The sequence below is a fragment of the Rhinatrema bivittatum genome, chromosome 4 (assembly GCF_901001135.1).
Source record: "Rhinatrema bivittatum chromosome 4, aRhiBiv1.1, whole genome shotgun sequence".
Taxonomy (NCBI): Eukaryota; Metazoa; Chordata; class Amphibia; order Gymnophiona; family Rhinatrematidae; genus Rhinatrema; species Rhinatrema bivittatum.
Genome location: NC_042618.1, coordinates 82,963,292 through 82,983,555, shown reverse-complemented (window position 1 = coordinate 82,983,555; position 20,264 = coordinate 82,963,292). Strand labels below are relative to the sequence as shown.

At 50.3% G+C, this 20,264-nt stretch overlaps 1 protein-coding gene across 1 annotated transcript in view; it reads left to right on the top strand.

Moving 5' to 3' along the window:
* BATF (basic leucine zipper ATF-like transcription factor) overlaps positions 1 to 19,385 on the top strand; it is a 39,954-nt gene extending 20,569 nt beyond the window's left edge. Inside the window, exon 3 of the mRNA XM_029598400.1 lies at positions 18,172 to 19,385. Within this exon, the coding sequence (XP_029454260.1) occupies positions 18,172 to 18,372 (201 nt within the window). The 3' untranslated portion in view covers positions 18,373 to 19,385. The remainder of the gene's footprint in view (positions 1 to 18,171) is intronic.
* The last annotated feature ends 879 nt before the right edge of the window (positions 19,386 to 20,264 follow it).

Genomic DNA, 20,264 nt, shown 5'->3' with positions numbered 1-20,264 from the left:
GTGTTTGGATAATTGCCAGGTTCTTATGGCCTGGATTGGCCACTGTTGGAAACAGGATGCTGGGCTTGATGGACCCTTGGTCTGACCCAGTATGGCATGTTCTTATGACCTCAAACCCATGAGTGAGTGCGGCCTGGGGTCTCTCATTAACCCAGGACTATACAGAATGGGAAAAAAAACCCCATGCACCCCCAGTTCTGTAACAGAATCTCCCCCAGCAATGGGTGCAGAACAGAGCTAGGATGTTTCCCCCTAGTACTCACCAGACAAAAAAGAATAGCAAAAGTTTATGTTGAAATTTCTTTTATTCATTTTCACCAGTATCCAACTTTACCAATGAACAGTATAGAAGAAGAAGACGGGGCTGTATGGTTTACTCTGCCCTTAGGCCCGAACAATTGTCCGACAGCATTAACAACACTGGGCTCCCTCCTCATGATTGCCGTGCCAATCTCCTCTCAATCTTCTATTATATGCAGAGACATCTTCCAATTAATTACTCGTTAAGAATCAAGCTTCTTGCTCTGTGTGGGAGAGATTGAATGTTCAGCTTCCAGATTAGTAGAAAAGTTCTGTCTTTTCCACATTTTTCTCACAAAGACACATCTGATGGATTTGAGTCTTCCACTGGGTAACCGCTGGATTTCCATTTAACCAAGTCTGCAATATAGTTTTCTTGGCCAAGGCTAACATTTTGCGGATCCAAAGCCTCGTAAACCTTTCGCCCAAAGCGACTTCACTCAGATTATCAGAAGTAGTATCTTTGGTTGAAGTGATAACATTACTTTGTAATCTTCTGAATGTAATTCACCAGTAATCCTCAGAACTGACTGATAACAGGATGTACCCAAAACTAATGACCTAAAGTCCCAGACACAGCCTTACATTTAATACATACATACGAAGCTGTTTCGAGAAATATAATAGCGCCTAAGAAATTCATTTTGCATTTCTCTCAGCTTGAGAGTTTTTATTCACTTAAAGCAATTCAAATATTGGTCTTCCATCATGTCGAACTCAAACTCATTGCTCCAGTTTTGCCGAAGCTGTCCACATTCCATATTTGGTCTTCTATTAATCAGGACCCATAACAGAGAGGATATTGTATGTCGAATTGGGTCCTTCACAACAAATACATCAGATAAATAATCTCTGTTTTCATTTGCCCAATCTTGCGCTTTAAGGGACTGGATGCAGTGTCTGATTTGCAAGTATGTGTATAAATGGGTTTTTTTATCCAAATTATATTCATCTATTAATGCCTGAAAAGTTGTAATCATTCTCTCTTCGCTTCAAAATTGAGAAAACATTTTCAAACCTTGGGAGGCCCATGTTGTTACGGTCGTGGACCCTTGGGCCGGCTGAGACTGCAGGTGTTGCACTGTGGGGACCCACAGTGAGTGTCGCAGCCGGGAGGCAGCTCTGGAGAGAGACTCTGAAAAAGGCTTCACCACCGGAAGTCCGAGGGTCCCCAGGAGGAGCCCTTAGGGACCCGGACCTCTTGGACTTAGGTGGGACCCTATGCGACCAAGGATCCAGGAAGCAGCCGAAGAGATAGTCGATGAGAACGGCAGGGCCCAGGAGGCTGGAAGAGTCTTCACCCTCGGAAGCCCACGGCTCCCCCGGGAGGAGCCCGTGAGAGCCCAAGCCGCTGGGACTTAGAAAAATCCTCTGGGCCAGCAAGAACTGGATACCTGAGGAAGCGGATGAAGCTGGAGTCAGAGTCCAAGAACGAAGCCGGGTCAGAAGCCAGAAGTCAGAGGTTCGAAGCCAAAGCCAGGGCGGAAGCTGGAGTCAGAGTCATTGGACGGAACCGGGTCAGAAGCCAGAAGTCAGAAGGGATGATCCAAGCTCCAAAGCAGCAACTAGAAACTCAGGGAACTGAGTGAACCTCGTTGCAAGGCGAGGCATAGCTGTAGCTGCCGGGTTTAAATAACCCGGTAGCATCTGACGTCATCAGGAGGGCTGTCTTTAGTTTCCCTAGCTGGCCCCTTTAAATCGTGAGCCCCAGCGTGCGCGCGCAACTAGGGGGTAGGGCCAGCCGCGGATCATCAGCGGCGTCTCCCTCTCAGGGAGAGCGCAGCGGTAGGCCGCGCTTTGGGCCTGGGTGGCTGACGAGGATCTCCCGCGGCTGGACTGGGCCATGCGGTAAGTGGAGGTCCCGGGGCACGGCCCGGGACCGTAACAGTACCCCCCCTCCTACGCCCCCTTCCTGGAGGCCTAGGTTTACCGGGATGATCCAGATGAAACTGATGAAGGAGATTTTTGTTCAGAATATGAGACGAAGGTTCCCAGGAATTCTCCATGGACCGTACCCCTCCCACGAGAGGAGGTACTCCCACCGGTGACGGTGGAACCGAACGTCCAGGATGTCTTTCACAATATATGTAGCATCCTGTTCAGCTGTAGGGGCGGTTGGTTCGGGAGGTCTGGCCTGAAATGGGGAGAGTACCACAGGTTTGAGCAGGGACACATGGAAAACATTATGGATCTTCAGGGTGGACGGCAGTCATAGCCGATAGGACACTGACCCAATTCATTATGCTACTGTGAAGGGACCGATATAGCGGGGCGCCAGCCGCATAGAGGGAATCCGTAGCTGAATGTTTTTGGTACTTAACCATACCGTCTCTCCTGGATGGAAGACCGGAGCAGGTTGTCGTGATCTGTCCGCGTATTCTTTAGCCTTGGCGGCAGTCCGACGGAGTTTCTCCTGGGTGGACCGCCAGAGGTTGAGCAATTGTGCCGTAAGTTGCGCTGCAGGCGGCAGTGGCAATGGAGGCCTAGGGGTCTTTCCGTAGAACAACTGAAAAGGAGATAGGTTAGTTGCAGAGTGTTTATGGCGGTTGTACGAGAACTCTGCCCAGGGTAACAAGGGGACCCAGTCATCTTGAAGGTCTCTGTCGAAGGCCCAAAGGAAGGCCTTTAGAGTTCGGTTGGTACGTTCAGCTTGGCCGTTGCCCTGGGGGTGAAAGGCGGTTGTCAGGTCCAGTTGTACTCCGAATTTTCTGCAAAGAGCCCTCCAATACTTCGCCGTAAACTGTGGACCACGGTCTGAGGCGATGTGCGAAGGGAGTCCATGTAGTCAGAAGATATGTGGTGTAAAGAGGTTAGCCAACTCCGGCGCTGAAGACAGTTTAGCAAGGGGCACGAAGTGAGCCATCTTCGAAAAACGGTTGACCGTGACCCAGATCACGGTCTTCCCATCTGAGGCAGACAAGTCTACAATAAAATCTGTGGATAGATGAGTCCAGGGCTCCCTAGGAATGGGTAGCGGCTGAAGGAGCCCCCAGGGGTAACCATGCAAAGGTTTCTGCCGGGCGCAGGTAGGGCATGACTGAACATAGAGTCGAACCTCTTTTTTGACCTGCAGCCACCAGTAGAATTCCATCAGAAGTTCTAATGTCCTGGCTGTGCCTGGATGTCCCGCGGTCAGGGAGACGTGGGCCCACGCTAACACTCTCCTATGTGAACGAGTGGGCACCACAGTCTTGCCCACGGGGGCCACCTCGGACGCAGCCAGAAGAACTTTGGCCGGATCCAGGATGTATTGAGGTGGGTTGTCGGTATCTTCTATCTCCGTCGTGCGGGAGAGTGCATCCGCTTGGATGTTCTTTGATGCCGGTCTGTAACAGAGGGAAAAATTGAATCGGCTGAAAAAGAGTGACCAGCGCGCCTGCCATGGATTAAGGCACTGGGCGCAGCACAGATACTCCAGGTTCTTATGATCTGTGTAAACGACTACTGGGTATTGGGCCCCCTCCAACCATCGGCGCCATTCCTCGAATGCCAGTTTGATGGCCAGTAGCTCTTTATCCCCTATGCCGTAGTTCCTTTCTGCGGGCGAAAATTTGCGGGAATAGTAGGAGCATGGCAGGGATTTGCCCCTACTGGACAACTGACTTAGAACGGCCCCGACAGTCATGTCAGAGGTGTCAACCTCCATGATGAACTGACGTTGAGGGTCTGGGTGCCGGTGGCATGTATCCTGGAGGAAGGCTTTTTTCAATTCTTGAAAGGCTCATAGGGCCGTCGCTGGTCAGTTCCTAGCGTCGGCCCCCTTTCGGGTGAGGGCCGTCAGCGGGGCCACCATCTGGGAATAGTGGGGGATAAATTGCCGGTAGAAATTAGCAAACCCGAGGAACTGCTGAAGCGTTTTGACTCCCATAGGTGAGGCCAATCTTTGATGGCCGCAACCTTCTCTGGATCCATATGGAACCCTGTGGAGGATACAATATACCTAAGAAAGGGCAGTGATTCTTGCTCAAATCGGCATTTCTCGAATTTTGCATAAAGTCGATTATCTCGCAGTTTCTGTAGCACTTGACGAACATCGTGGCGATGCGTCTCCAAGTCCTTGGAATATATTAGTACATCGTCAAGGTAGACAATTACGGAGGTATGTAGCATCTCCCTTAGAACCTCGTTCATGAGGTTCTGAAAAACCACCGGGGCATTGCAGAGACCGAAGGGCATGACCAGGTATTAGTAGTGGCCATCCCTTGTGTTAAATGCGGTTTTCCATTCGTCGCCTGGCCGAATCCTCACCAGGTTATACGCCACGTGGAAATCCAATTTAGTGAACACCTTGGCCCCCTGTAGTCTGTCCAGGAGTTCCAGGATCAAGGGCAACGGGTACTGGTCATGCCGGGTAATGCTGTTCAGGCCACGGTAATCTATGCAGGGTCGGAGGGACCCGTCCTTCTTAGATACGAAGAAGAACCCTGCTCCAGCCGGAGATTTGGATGGCCGAATGAACCCTCGATCCAGGTTCTCCTGGATGTATGTGGACATGGCCTGCGTCTCAGGGAGTGACAACGGGTACACCCATCCTCGTGGCAACGTGGTACCCAGAAGCAAGTTAATCGCACAGTCGAAAGGGCGGTGCTCTGGGAGGATCTCGGCTTTCTCCTTGGAGAAGACATCGAGGTAGTCTTGATAGTGGGGTGGCAATGCCAACGAAGTCGCCAGGAGAGGTATCAGTGGTCGAGGAACGGCTGTCAAACAGGAGTCGAAGCACGAGGGCCCCCAGGATGCCACCTGGAGGGTATCCCAACAGATTACGGGAGAGTGCTTAAACAGCCAAGGTAGCCCCAGGATGACTGGATGCATTGACCTTTCCAGGATGAGGAACGAAATTTCCTCCACATGCAGGATACCAGTGCGTAGCGTGAGAGGCTTGGTACGAGTAGAGATGGTACCTGGAAGGAGTCTCCCCTGAATGGAAGACACATGGAGAAGGGGTCTTTGGGGTTGGACCCCAATCTGGAGTTGTTGGACTAAATCCCTGAGGATAAAGTTTCCTCCGGCTCCGGAGTCAACCAGGGCTAGTGTATCGAACTCCCCTTCGGGAAGAAGTAAGGTTACTGGGACAGTACACGGGGAGGCAGAAGTGGTATGACCTAGGGTTAGCTCCCCGACTGTCCCTAGGTCTGGGCGTTTCCTGGACGCTCACTACAGCGGGCAAGGAAATGCCCCTTGCCAGCACAGAACAGGGACAGCCCCTGGGACCGACATCTTCTCCTCTCCTTTTGAGAGATTGGGCCCCGACCCACTTGCATAGGTTCAGCATCTTGAGCCCCTGGAGAGACAGAAGGGGAGTGCCCATTCCGGGAAGGTGTGGTTCCCAAGTTCCCGGATCTCTGGGCAGGCTTCCGCTCCCAGAACCGGCATTGGATACGGCGGTCAACGCGACCCGCCAGATCAATGAGATCATGCAAGTCGTCCAGGAAATCCCTGGCCGCCAACTCATCCTGAAGTTGAGGGGAGAGGCCCTCCAGAAATATGCTGTGCAGGCTGTCACTGCCCCAGTTCAATTTGGTGGCTAGGGTCTGAAACTCTATCGCGTACTCGGAGAGAGGACGATTGCCCTGGCGTAGCTGCAATAATTACGAGGCAGCCGTGGGCCTGCGGGAGGGATCATCGAAGATCTGTCGGAAAGAGATGACGAATTGTACCAGGTTGGCTAGACGGGAGTCCTGACGCTCCCACAGCGAAGAGGCCCATGCCAGCGGTCTCCCATCCAACAGGGAGAAAATGTAGCTCGTTTTGATCTGACTGTGGGAAACTGAGCAGGTAGTAGATTGAAGCGAATGTAACATTGATTCAAGAATCCTCGACATAACCTCGCGTCCCCTGAATACCGCGAGGGTGCTGGCATCTGTATGGGCATCACAAATCCAGGTACCGAGGAACTGGGAGTGGTGGCTCCGTCGACGTGGTCGGCTGACCTCTGCACGGTTGCCATCAGTGAATCGAGGCAAGTTTGTTGCTGTTGCAACTTCTGTGCAATACCCGGGATGGCTTTCAAGCTTGCGAGATCCGCCGGGTCCATGGCCTTGCAAACTGTTATGGTCGTGAACCCTTGGGCCGGCTGAGACTGCAGGTGTTGCACTGTGGGGACCCACAGTGAGCGTCACAGCCAGGAGGCAGCATTGGAGAGAGACTCCGAAGAAGGCTTCACCACTGGAAATCCGAGGTCCCTCCAGGAGGAGCCCGTAGGGATCCGGACCTCTTGGACTTAGGTGGGACCCTATGCGACCAAGGATCCAGGAAGCGGCCGAAGAGATAGTCGATGAGGATGGCAGGGCCCAGGAGGCTGAAAGAGTCTTCACCCTCAGAAGCCCGTGGCTCCCTCGGGAGGAGCCCGTGAGAGCCTGAGCCGCTGGGACTTAGGAGAATCCTCTGGGTCAGCAAGAACCAGATACCTGAGGAAGCAGATGAAGCTGGAGTCAGAGTCCAAGAACGAAGCCAGGTCAGAAGCCAGAAGTCAGAGGTCTGAAGCCAAAGCCAGGGGCGGAAGCTGAAGTCAGAGTCGTTGAACAGAGCTGGGTCAGAAGCCAGAAGTCAGAAGTCCGAAACCAAAACCAGGGGCGGAAGCTGAAAACGGGGTCAATGGACGAAGCCAGGTCAGAAGCCAGAAGTCAGAAGGGATGATCCAAGATCCAAAGCAGCAACTAGAAACTCAGGGAACTGAGTGAACCTCGTTGCAAGGCGAGGCATAGCTGTAGCTGCCAGGTTTAAATAACCCGGCAGCGTCTGACGTCATCAGGAGGGCTGTCTTTAGTTTCCCGCGCTGGCCCCTTTAAATTGTGAACCTCGGCATGCGCACACGCGCGCCTAGGGGCGGGGCTAGCCGCGGATCGTTGCAGCGTCTCCCTCTCAGGGAGAGTGCCACGGTAGGCCGCGCTTTGGGCCTGAGTGGCCGAGGATCTCCTGCAGCCACACCGGGCCACGCGGTAAGTGGAGGTCCCGGGGCACCGTGATTAAAGCTTGGTTAGAATCTCTACCCCTTTTCGGTAACACCATGATTAAAGCTTGGTTAGAATCTCTGCCCCTTTTCGGTAACACCGTGATTAAAGCTTGGTTTGAATCTCTACCCCTTTTCGGTAACACCACGATTAAAGCTTGGTTAGAATCGCTGCCCCTTTTCGGTAACACCGCGATTAAAGCTTGGTTAGAATCGCTGCCCCTTTTTCGGTAACACCGCGATTAAAGCTTGGTTAGAATCGCTGCCCCTTTTCGGTAACACCGTGATTAAAGCTTGGTTAGAATCTCTACCCCTTTTCGGTAACACCGCGATTAAAGCTTGGTTAGAATCGCTGCCCCTTTTTCGGTTACACCGCGATTAAAGCTTGGTTAGAATCGCTGCCCCTTTTTCGGTAACACCGTGATTAAAGCTTGGTTAGAATCTCTACCCCTTTTCGGTAACACCGTGATTAAAGCTTGGTTAGAATCTCTACCCCTTTTCGGTAACACCGCGATTAAAGCTTGGTTAGAATCGCTGCCCCTTTTTCGGTAACACGCGATTAAAGCTTGGTTAGAATCGCTGCCCCTTTTCGGTAACACCGCGATTAAAGCTTGGTTAGAATCGCTGCCCCTTTTCGGTAACACCGCGATTAAAGCTTGGTTAGAATCGCTGCCCCTTTTCGGTAACACCGCGATTAAAGCTTGGTTAGAATCTCTGCCCCTTTTCGGTAACACCGTGATTAAAGCTTGGTTAGAATCGCTGCCCCTTTTCGGTAACACTGTGATTAAAGCTTGGTTAGAAGCTAATGGAAAGCGCCCTAACTCCACCAAGCTCTCTAACATTTTTCCCAACAGAGCCACTATTTTCTGAGAAAGAAGCTTATAAAATTCCAATGAAAATCCATCTGGGCCTGGAGCCTTCAGTAATTTTGCATCCTTAATGCCCTGCATTATTTCCTGCAACTGTATTGGCTGGTTTAATATCAATAATTGGTCCTCAGTATTCTTGCAAGTAAACTCTAGTAACTTCTGGGTCTCCGAAGCTGCTGTATATAAAGCTTGATGATAATCTTTAAAGATTGCACTAATATCTTTTCCCGAATTTAACATAATTCCTGCTTCATTGTGCAGCTTTGCCACATATTGGACTTGCGTCCAATTTTTTGTTAAGTTACCCAAAGTTTTCCCCAATTTATTTCCATATTGATAAAATTTACACCTATAATAATATAATTCTTATTTTGGCTCTCCGATGGAGTAATGTATTTAAAGCTGACTGGGTTGCCATAAATTGTTCTCCAGTAACCCTATATGAAACCCACTCATACTTTTGATTATGAAGAAGCAATTGCTTTTCTGATGCCAAGATACTCGCAGTTATAGCTTTGTTCTTCGCTGCGACATAAGAAATTATATCACCCCACCACAGCACTGTTTTGGCAGTTTCCCAAAGTAATATAGGCGTTTCTTGATGCATCTCATTATTTGCAAGAAAAAAGTCCCACCTTTTTGGTAGATACTCTCGAAACGCTAAATCTTTATTTGGACAGACACCCTCAGGACAAAAGCCGTCTAAGCCTGCCCACACAGGTGCATGGCCAGAAACAATTAGGGGACCAATTTTAGAATCCAAACCCCCAGAAAAAGCCTTGCGCTTCAAAAGAGTGTAATCAATTTGAGACTGCGTGTTATGGGCACGAGACACGTGTGTAAACTCTCTGTCCGAAGGGTGGAGTGTCTGCCACACGTCTATCAAATCTAAATTCAAACACAAGTAATTTATTCCCGTTCCTGATGTTCCCTTATTGTGGAGCGATCCAGTTGGTTATTGGAAACATAATTAAAGTCAGCACTATAGGGATGTGGAAAAAAGTAATGCTCGTAATTATTTGGGGCATAGATATTGCAACACACTGTGGGTTTCCCTAAATGACCAAGTATCGGCCCTCAGTATCTGTAAGCACTCCAGCGTCTTGAAGTGGTGCGGTGTTCGCCATCAGAAGTGCGGCCCCTGCCTTTCCCCACCCATTGTCTGTGCAAGTCCCTATGATCTGCCACCTCTAGGCAGGTCTCCTGCAGCACGGCCAGCTGCGCTTTCCACCTTTCCATTGCTTCGTCACACAGCCACCGCCTCCCTCATTCCAGGTTATAGGTCGCAGGCTACATAAAGCCATTTAACCCATTCAGGTTTGGCAACGTGCAGAACCAGTTAGAGCCCCCGAGCCCATCTAACCTCAGTCCCAAATCAGATGAGGCACATGAATTCTCTAACAACATTGTGGCTCCCCAGTTGTCTCCCCTTTCCCCAACTGCACCCTTCCCACTCGCCCCTCCCCATTCAAAACCCCCCTGTTACACCCCAGAGGTCTAAGCCTAAGTCTCAGCGTTGGCTCAGCATGAACTAGAGGAAACGTGATCTGCTTGTGCTGGGCCCCCACTCCCCTGATATCTATAAACAGTGCATAACTTTAATTGGGCAATTCAACTCTTGCATTATCAGGTCTGGTATTTAAAAACGGGCTTACCCTCATACCCAAAATTCACACAGGCTCCCGGGGAAGAAGGATGGAAAGAGAAGAAGAGAAAAAAACCCCCAAACCAAGTCCCTTTCCTCCATTCTTTAGGTTCCCTGTTCACAAAAACATTCATAGCTGTGGCCTTATTGCGTTATCGCAAGTCTCTCATTCGCCCCCTCGAATTTCTGGTGCATTTAATCGAGAATGAAAGAAGAATTCTGCTTCCTACTTAGTGTCAAATGCATGAGTCGCATTGTTGTGACTTTCAGCCGCGCCGGGAACTGTAAAACAAAACACACTTGCTGCTGCACCAATTTAGCACGTAAAGGCGCAAAAGCTTTCCTCTGAATAGTCTGCAAAAAGTAGCACTGGCTGCCTTTCATAGGTCAACGCTTGCTTTTGACGACCGTGCCTTGGTGCCTCCTCTTTATGCTGGAAATTCACGGGCCTGGGGCTTGGCCTAGGCCTCCCCTGACTCCTTCCACGCATTCTCAAACCTTGCACTCTGTCTATGATAAGTTTCCCATACACAGCGTCCATGTTCACTCGCGGTCACTAATAGATTCAGGGAGACCTAGGAACCTCAGATTATTCCTATGAAAGTGATTCTCGAGGTCTTCCAATTTGGGGTCCTCTTTTGCCACTTACGACTTAAGTACAGCCATCTCGTGCTCCGAGGCTTGCACTCGCTCATCCACTCCTGTGAGATGCGTTTCGACATCGGCATTATGCTGGGTATTATCAGTAAATAACGCTTGTAGGTCATCAGATTGGGCGAATATTTTGTCTAACTTAGGGGCAGATTTTCAAAGGGGTACGAACGTAAGATACACGCGTACCCCCGAAAACCTGCCCCAAGCTCCCCCTGCGCATGCCGAGTCTATGGGGTAGATTTTAAAAGCCCTGCGTGCCGGCGCGCCTATTTTGCATAGGCTGTCAGCGCGCGCAAAGCCCCGGGATGCGCATAAGTCCCGGGACTTTGCTTGGGAGGGCGTGTCGGGGGCATGGCGGCTGTCCGTGGGAGGGTCCGGAGGCGTGATGGCGGTCCGGGGGCGGGGCCGAGTGCTCCGGCACAGCGGCCTGTGCCGGGGCAGGGAGCCGGTGACGCACGCAAGTTATGCCTGCCAGAGGCACGCGTAACTCAACGAAATAAGGTAGGGGAGGGGGATTTAGTTAGGGCTGGGGGGTGCGTTAGATAGGGGAAGGGAGGGAAAGGTGGGGGGGACGACAAAAAAAAAAGTTCCCTCCGAGGCCGGTCCGATTTCGGAGCGGCCTCAGAGGGAACGGAGGCAGACTGCGCGGCTCGGCGCACGCAGCCTGCCAACTTTGCGCAGCCTTGTGCTCGCCGACCCCGGATTTTAAAAGATACACCCGGCTACGAGCGTATCTATTAAAATCCGGCGTACTTTTGTTTGCGCTGGTCGCGCGAACAAAAGTACGAGCGGGCGTAGTTTTTTAAAATCTACCCCTTAGTGTCTATTGCAATTAGACTGCTAGTAGCAATATCTCCCGTTTCTCCTCCGACTGACGCTGGTGACGGCGCATCACTAGGGCAGCCTGCCATCTTGCTCACCACAGATTTGGCTTTCTCCTTTCTGACTGCTTTTGTCACCATCCAAATCTCGAATTGTTGCAAAAATCGCTTTTCTAGAATAGTTTATGCCCTTTTATTCGCTATATATATTTATTGCTGATAGCCACGAATTTTAAAAGCAGACACAGCTCGATACAGGGATTGGGGCCCCGGAGTTACCAAGGATCCCGGTCCTCGCGTTCTCGCCACGTCACATGACCTCAGATAACAAAATTTTTAACTCTGTGATATAACACCAAACTGCAAAAGCATACTCAGTACGTATGCAGCAAATGTAGTTATTATTTATTTGTAAATTCTTACATTCTGCCTATAGTGAAGCTTTCCATTCCAAGCGAATTACAGTATGGACACTGCAGCAACAGGACAACTCTGACAACACAACTGTAAAATCCATCCCAATAAAACAGTTTAAAAACGGTGCGTGCAGTCATAAGAACAGCCTTAACGGAGCAGCACCCCTGACCTTCCCGGGCTGCATCCCTCACGTCAGTCACACACGCAGGACAGAGAAGCAGAAGGAAGCCAGGCCCTGACGCATCCCTGATTACCGCTTCTCACTATCTGTCTGTGGTATGGGGGTGTTGCTGCTCACACACAGGCCAGTGCTGAAAGGGATCTCGCAGGCCAGATAAAAGCCTTAGTCACCTAAAACCTCACTAGGTGGGTAAATACAGCCAGTGGAATTCTGGAGAAGCCTGGGGCTTGTTGGGAGAAAGTTGGGTGGTGGAGGAGTAGCCTAGCACTGGGAGCAGCAAGCTGCGACCCAAGAAAGCCAGCGTTCAAATCCTAAACATAATAATTTGCCACACAGGGTCAGACCAAGGGTCCATCAAGCCCAGCATCCTGTTTCCAACAGTGGCCAATCCAGGCTACAAGTACCTGGCTGGATCCCAAACACTAAATAGATCCAATGCTGTTAACACCCAGAGATAAATAGTGGCTTTTCCCAAGTCTAGCTGGATAATAGCAGTTTAAGAACCTCTCCAAGACTTTTTTTTTAAACCCAGCTGCAGTAACTACCTTTACCACATACTTTCAGTAATAAATTCCAGAGTTTAATTATGCATTGAGTGAAAAAGAATTTTCTTCGATTTGTTTTAAATGTGCTACTTGCTAACTTCATGGAGTGCCCCCTAGTCCTTCTATAGTCTGAAAGAATAAATAACCGAACATTTTCCTGTCCAGTCCACTAATGACTTTTATAGACCCCTATCATATCCTCCCTCAGCTGTCCCTTCACCCTCTACTGCCTCTGGTATAAACTTAGGGCCTGATTTACTGAGACTTTTCTCCCATTGTGTGTCTTTGGGAAGAATGCTCAGTAAATGAGGCCCTTAGATTGCGAGTCCTCTAACTGCTGTGCCTGAATTTAATCTGTTCTGAAGGGCCTCAAAGGTGGAATATAAATCAAATAAATAAACAGACAATAAATAAGGCAGGGAGTGTTGATTTCAGCATTAGCCACATAACTTGGCCAGCAAATCTAAGCACTGCAAGAGCAGGCTCTGAATCTGAGTAGCCAACCTACCACTCCATGGGCTTTGATTTAAAAAGATATGCTGTGTGCATCCCACCTCCCATCCGTCCCTCCCTCCAGAAGGTCTCATTAAATAGTTTAAAATCTACCTTATAAATGGGCTCTGACCGACGGCCCGCAAATGCGCCGTAGAGAGCAGCTCTACCGCGCATGCGCGGGCGAGCACGTCGGTCAGAGCGGAGCGTGCCTGAAAAAAAAATGGTGCTGGGAGGAGCAGGAGCGGCGGCGGCGGCGAGGAGCGGCGGCGGCAGCGAGGAGCGAGGGAAGGACCCCCTCCAGAGATCTTCCGTCTGCGGGTTGTGGATGAGCTGAAAAGGGAGGGGATTGAGAGAGAGGGAGTGACTGAGGGGAGGGGGGAGGGAGGAGAGAATGAGGGGGTAGGGAGGAGAGAGTGAGGGGAGGGGGGGAGTTAGGGGAAAGGGGAGGGGAGGGGGGGAGAGGGAGAGGGGAGGGGAGGGGGAAGTGAGTGGAAGGAGGGGAGGGGAGAGGGGGAGGGGAGGGGGCGGAGTGAGGGGAGGGGAGAGGTGAGGGGAGGGGGGAGGGAGTGAGGGGAGGAGGGAAGGTGAGAGGGAGGGAGACTAGAGGGGGGAGGTGAGAGGGAGGGAGGGAGGGAGAATAGAGGGGGGAGGTGAGAGGGAGGGAGGGAGAATAGAGGTGGGAGGGAGAATGAGAGGGAGGGAGTGGGAAGGAAATGGACCAAAAAATGTTTTTTAAATGTAGCCCGTTGTTAGGGGCTTAACGGCTATTAAATACATAAATCAGTTGTGTCACTGCACCATCCACTCTCCCTCTCTCAGATGAAAGAAAAGCCTGCAGTGAAGCCCCAGGATTCCCTGTCTCCCTTTGTCCTTACATTTTCTATCCCTCCCCTTCCCTAGACTCAATTACACTCTCTCCACCCACCCTAGCACTCTCCCCCTACCTACCTCCAGGCCCAATGCAATATCTTTACCTTCCTTCTCCCATCTCAGACCAGTAGATGCTCTGATCCTCACTGCCCCCTCTCCCTCACCTGTGGATGCTGTGATCCTCACTGCCCCCTCTCCCTCACCTGTGGATGCTGTGATCCTCACTGCCCCCTCTCCCTCACCTGTGGATGCTGTGATCCTCACTGCCCCCTCTCCCTCACCAGTGAATGCTGTGATCCTCACTGCCCCCTCCCTCACCAGGGAAGCTGTGATCCTCACTGCCCGCTCTCCCTCACCTGTGGATGCTGTGATCCTCACTGCCCCCTCTCCCTCACCTGTGGATGCTGTGATCCTCACTGCCCCCTCCCTCACCAGGGAAGCTGTGATCCTCACTGCCCCCTCTCCCTCACCTGTGGATGCTGTGATCCTCACTGCCCCCTCTCCCCTCACCTGTGGATGCTGTGATCCTCACTGCCCCCTCCCTCACCAGGGAAGCTGTGATCCTCACTGCCCCCTCTCCCTCACCTGTGGATGCTGTGATCCTCACTGCCCCCTCTCCCTCACCTGTGGATGCTGTGATCCTCACTGCCCCCCTCCCTCACCAGGGAAGCTGTGATCCTCACTGCACTCTCCCTCACCTGTGGATGCTGTGATCCTCACTGCCCCCTCTCCCTCACCTGTGGATGCTGTGATCCTCACTGCCCCCTCTCCCTCACCTGTGGATGCTGTGATCCTCACTGCCCCCTCCCTCACCAGGGAAGCTGTGATCCTCACTGCACTCTCCTTCACCAGGGAAGCTGTGATCCTCACTGCCCCCTCCCTCACCAGGGAAGTTGTGATCCTCACTGCACTCTCCCTCACCAGTAGATGCTGTGATCCTCACTGTCTCCTCTCCCTCACCAGTGGATGCTGTGATCCTCACTGCCCCCTCTCCCTCACCAGTGGATGCTGTGATCCTCACTGCCCCCTCTCCCTCACCAGTGAATGCTGTGATCCTCACGGCCCTCTCTTCCACCAGTGGATGCTGTGATCCTCACTGCCCCCTCTCCCACTAGTGAATGCTGTGATCCTCACTGCCCTCTCCCTCACCAGTGGATGCTGTGATCCTCACTGTCCTCTCCCACCAGTGGATGCTGTGATCCTCACTGCCCCCTCTCCCACTAGTGAATGCTGTGATCCTCACTGCCCTCTCCCTCATCAGTGAATGCTGTGATCCTCACTATCCTCTCCCACCAGTGGATGCTGTGATCCTCACTGCCCCCTCTCCCACTAGTGAATGCTGTGATCCTCACTGCCCTCTCTCCCATCAGTGAATGCTGTGATCCCTCTCTCTGCGAGCTTCCTGGCACAGGTACTTGTGGTTAACCATGCACAGCGTGTCTCATGACAGGCTGACAGGGGAAGTGGTTTGTGATGTGCGAAAAGATTCAGGGGTGGGGGATTTACCTGGCTATTTTTCATTTAAAGGCCGCTACTTACCGTAAAGCTGCAAGTGTGGAAAAACCTTTAGTGCTGTTTGCATGGGAGCCTCCGCAGCCCCTGTAACTCTCTCTCGCTCCTGCCAGTGCCCCCAGCTGACTGGGACTCATCTCTCGCCCCAGCACATCTGTGCTGCTGTTTCTGTTACCCCTCCCTGTCTCTCCTCAGCTGATGTCTCGTTCTCCTCCGCCTGCAGGCCGGGTGCAGTGCTCTCCCCACAGCACAGGTGGGGATTTCACAGTGAAAGTCCCATCCTCGCCCCTTTCGTGCAACCTTTTACTGGCCGAAGTGAGAGCATGGTTTGCTTCTTATCTCAAAAATCGTACCTACCAGGTTTCTATCAATATTACAGTGTCTGAAATCTTTCCTTTAGAAACAGGAGTCCCTCAGGGATCATCTCTTTCAGCCACGTTGTTTAATATTTACTTATTTCCTATTTGTCAAGTGCTATCTGGTCTACAACTTAATAACTATATCTATGCTAATGATATTCAGCTAATTATTCCAACATCAGATACAGTAGAAAAAAACTTTTAAAATGACCACTATGTACTTAAATATTATAAAAAAGGTGTTAAATCAAATGAAGCTTTGCTTGAATGTCGAAAAAACAGAAATAATGTTATTGGAAAGGAAACAATTACCTACTGATCAAGCAAAAAGGATGACCTTAGAAAAATCTACAATAGTGTTAGGAACAAAAGAACGCGATCTAGGCTTTTACCTTGACCCTGAGCTTAGTATCCAACAACATATCTCACAGAAAGTACAGGAAGGATACCATAAACTATTGGTACTTAGACGGTTAAAACCACTTCTTAACCAAGCAGACTTTCGAACAGTGCTCCAGGCTTTGGTGTTTACGATTATAGATTACTGAAACTCTATATATCTAGGTCTCCCTCAAACAACCTTAAGACCGTTTCAGATTTTGCAGAACTCAGCGGCTGCTAGAGTTTTAACAGGAATAAACAAAACAGAACATATTACTCCTGTGCTAGTAGCACCACATTGGCTGCCAATTGATGCAAGAGTCAAATATAAAACACTCTGTTTGATTCATAAAGCAATTTATGCTGAACAGATTGACTGGCTGAATGCAATGTTGCGCATACACACCCCCCAACGTAATTTACGTTCCGCTAATAAAGGATTTCTTGTTGTTCCCTCCGTGGCAAGTGCCAAACTAACTACTGTCAGAGAAAGAGCTGTCTCGTTGGCATAGAGGTTGAACTATAGTTGTGGAACTCTATGCCACCTGAATTGAGGCTACAAAGAGATATGAAACTGTTTAGAAAGGAGCTAAAAATGTGGCTTTTTAATCAAGCAGTTGATATAGAACTGAGCAAATGATTTTATCTTTATTTTAATTATTTTTTATTTCATTTTAATCCATTTATTGTAAGTGATTTTATTTATGAACTACTTAATGTTTATTTCAGTTTTATTTTAAGACCAAATTGTATTTTAATTTGTGTAATTTGATTTAAGTATCGTCTGTTCTTTTTTAAATTTTTACAATGTAAACCGTTGTGAAGGTTGAAAAACTATACATCGGTATATAAAACCGAATAAATAAATAAAATAAATAAATCCCTGGGGATTCAACAAACGTGGACGGACCGCACGGCCCATCGCAGCTTAAAAAGAAGAGAGGTGAACAATAAAGCAGATACACCTAAAAAATATGAAGCCAATGACAGCAGTGAATTAAAGTTACAGTACAGACAGGACAGTAACAAGGTCGGTGCCAGGTCCTGGTGCTGCTTCCGGCCTTCACTCCAGGATTCGGCTGAGGTTTTCCTGCTCACATTCCCTTGTGGGAGGTCCGGGATTTTCTCTCTCAGCTTTGGGAATTTGCATCACAGATCACAGTGCAAGAGGGAATACATTCCTATTTCTCCACGCTTACATTGCATGCTGAGCCTGGACTTCAGGCATCTCCAGTTTGATTTTGATCTCTACATTTCTAATTTCTGGTCATTTGTTTTGTATTTGGTGAGGGTCTGTCTGTGTGCTTTCTTTATATTTTCTCTATAGCAGTCCAGTTTACTTTCTTTTCCCACACAGAAGGTGTATTGGGCCTCTAGGGTCCTGTGTAACATTTTCAGTGCTGCCTTTTCCTGGGTAGGGTTGTTGCTGTTGAGTGCTGGCAGTCAGTGCTGTCCTGGTATGGCAGGTTTCCTGCAGCTGCTGGCAGTCAGTGCTGTCCTGGTACGGCAGGTTTCCTGCAGCTGCTGGCGGTCAGTGCTGCCTGGTACGGCAGGTTTCCTGCAGCTGCTGGCAGTCAGTGCTGCCTGGTATGGCAGGTTTCCTGCAGCTGCTGGCGGTCAGTGCTGTCCTGGTACGGCAGGTTTCCTGCAGCTGCTGGCGGTCAGTGCTGTCCTGGTACGGCAGGTTTCCTGCAGCTGCTGGCGGTCAGTGCTGTCCTGGTACGGCAGGTTTCCTGCAGCTGCTGGCGGTCAGTGCTGTCCTGGTACGGCAGGTTTCCTGCAGCTGCTGGCGGTCAGTGCTGTCCTGGTATGGCAGGTTTCCTGCAGCTGCTGGCGGTCAGTGCTGTCCTGGTATGGGAGGTTTCCTGCAGCTGCTGAGGGCCTGCTTTGCAGGATTTTGTTCTCTGCACAGAGCGCCTGGGACTGCAGGGAGTTTGTGTCGCTGTTACTGAGGTGACAGCAGAATTTGATTATTCTCTCTTGTGCATTAAGGGGAGGCGTCCTAGCTCTGCGCTGCCACCCATCGCTGGGAGAGTCTCTGTTTGCAGAACGCTTTCTCACGTTGCCTGAGGCAGCACCTCTTCGCTGGGCCTGTGCACTGGAGTGTAGCAGGGAGGGGTCGGTTATCATGTGTACTACCCTCTGATAACATTTATTCATCTTCTTCCCCTAGGAGAGTGAGAGTCTGGAACGAGAGAACGCCTCCCTGCGCAAGGAGATCAAGCAGCTCACGGAGCAACTCAAATACTTTTCGTCTTTGCTGAGCAGCCATGAGCCCCTGTGCTCGGGATTATCGCTGGCACAGCCAGCAGAAGGGGTGTACGGGGCTCTACCCATCCCAGCCCACATCTGCTCGCCCCGTTTCCAGCACTGACGCTCAATCCTTGTTGGGAAGAAAGAACAACTCAAAGAGGCAGAGAGCTGGAGGAATGATGATCTCCCTCAGTGGTGATGGACACTGTACTCTTCCATGAAGGAAGAGCTGCACGCCTGTCCTATCCCAGGACTGAGCTGTTCTGCTGGTAGAGACTCGCTGTTCGGTCCCAGCATTGAGGGTGCTCACTCTTTAAGCCACACCTTGCTGGTAGACACACACACACCATCCTGTCCCACCAGTGAGGACCTTCATGCCTTTTTTATGTCCAAGGACCGAGGACTGTCATACCCTGATTTACATCCTCCTTGCTAGAGACATGGGGTGCTGTTCAGGGGGAGGACATCATTTGTAGTTACTGGATCAAGAAAAGAAGATGCTGGAAGGCCTACTTCAAGGCCTCTGGGCTTACCCTTTGGGCCTGGGTCTAGGCTATGCCCTGGTCTTGGCGACTGGACCCAGCCTCAGTTCAGCTCCCTTTATCAGGCCTAGGCCCTGGCCTGGGTCTCAGAGACCTGAACCCATCCTTGACCAGGCTGGGCACTGGTGTAGGATCCAGGCCTAAACCTAGACCTGGGCTTGAGCGACGAGGATCCAGCCTTTGTCATGTCTCAGTATCAGACCTAGGCTTTGGCCCAGGCCTAGATGTTAGTGACTGGGATCTGGCCTCAGCTGGGCTCCAGCATCTGGTCCGGGCCTAGGCCCAGACCCATGCCTCAGCAACTGGGACCCTGCCTTAAATAGGCTCTGGCACCGGACCCAGGCCTAGGCAACTGGAACTTGGTCTCGAACCGGGTCCTGGCATCGGGCCTGGGCCAAAGGGACCAGGACCCTGTTTTGGCCAGGCTCTGGCATCAGACTTAGGCCTAAGCCTTGGGCCTAGGCCTGAGCCTCCATTTTTCTTTTACAGTGAAGTCAATCGGGTCTTCCTCCATTGACTTCAGTGTAAAACAAAAAACAAATAGAATGAATAAGCAATATTTTTTTTTGTTACAAAATTAATAAAATGAATTGAGGTACCCATGAAATGAACCAATACAATTTTTTGGGGGCTGCACAACCCTAATAAATACTAGAAACACAGAATATGAATTCAGATAAAGATCATATGGCCCATCCAGTCTACCCATCCACACCTTCTGCTTAGCTTTATACTCCTCTCGTCTCCCTTTTGTACCAAGAGAAATTCTGGTAACAGGCTTGTAGAGCTGGCACCAGATCTGGTACATGAATTCCAGTTTGGATTCATCCCTGGGGGACAAGCTTCCCACAAAGCCTTCTTAATCTGCTCTGGACGACACCTTCCACTATACTGGCTATATAGAAACATAGAAGTGACGGCAGAAGACCAAATGGCCCATCCAGTCTGCCCAGCAAGCTTTCACACCTATTTGTTTTCATACTTATCTGTTACTCTGACCGCTGAGGTCAGGGCCCTTACTGGTAACCTTTTGGTTCCAATTCCCTTCCACCCCCACCATTGATGTAGAGAGCAGTGCTGGAGCTGCATCTAAGTGAAGTATCTAGCTAATTGGTTTGGGGTAGTAACCGCCGTAATAAGCAAGCTACTCCCACGCTTGTTTACCCTGCCTCTGCAATTCAATCCTTATTGGTTGTTGTCTGAATATAAATCCTATTTTCTTCATTCCCCCCTGCCGTTGAAGCAGTGAGATGCGCTGGATATGTATTCCAAGTAAAGTATCAGGCTTAATTGATTCAGGGTAGTAACCTGATTGACAAACTGAAGAGTAGTAAATCACCTGGGCCGGATGGTATACACCCCAGAGTTCTGAAGGAACTAAAAAATGAAATTTCAGACCTATTAGTAAAAATTTTTAACCTATCATTAAAATCATCCATTGTACTTGAAGACTGGAGGATAGCAAATGTAA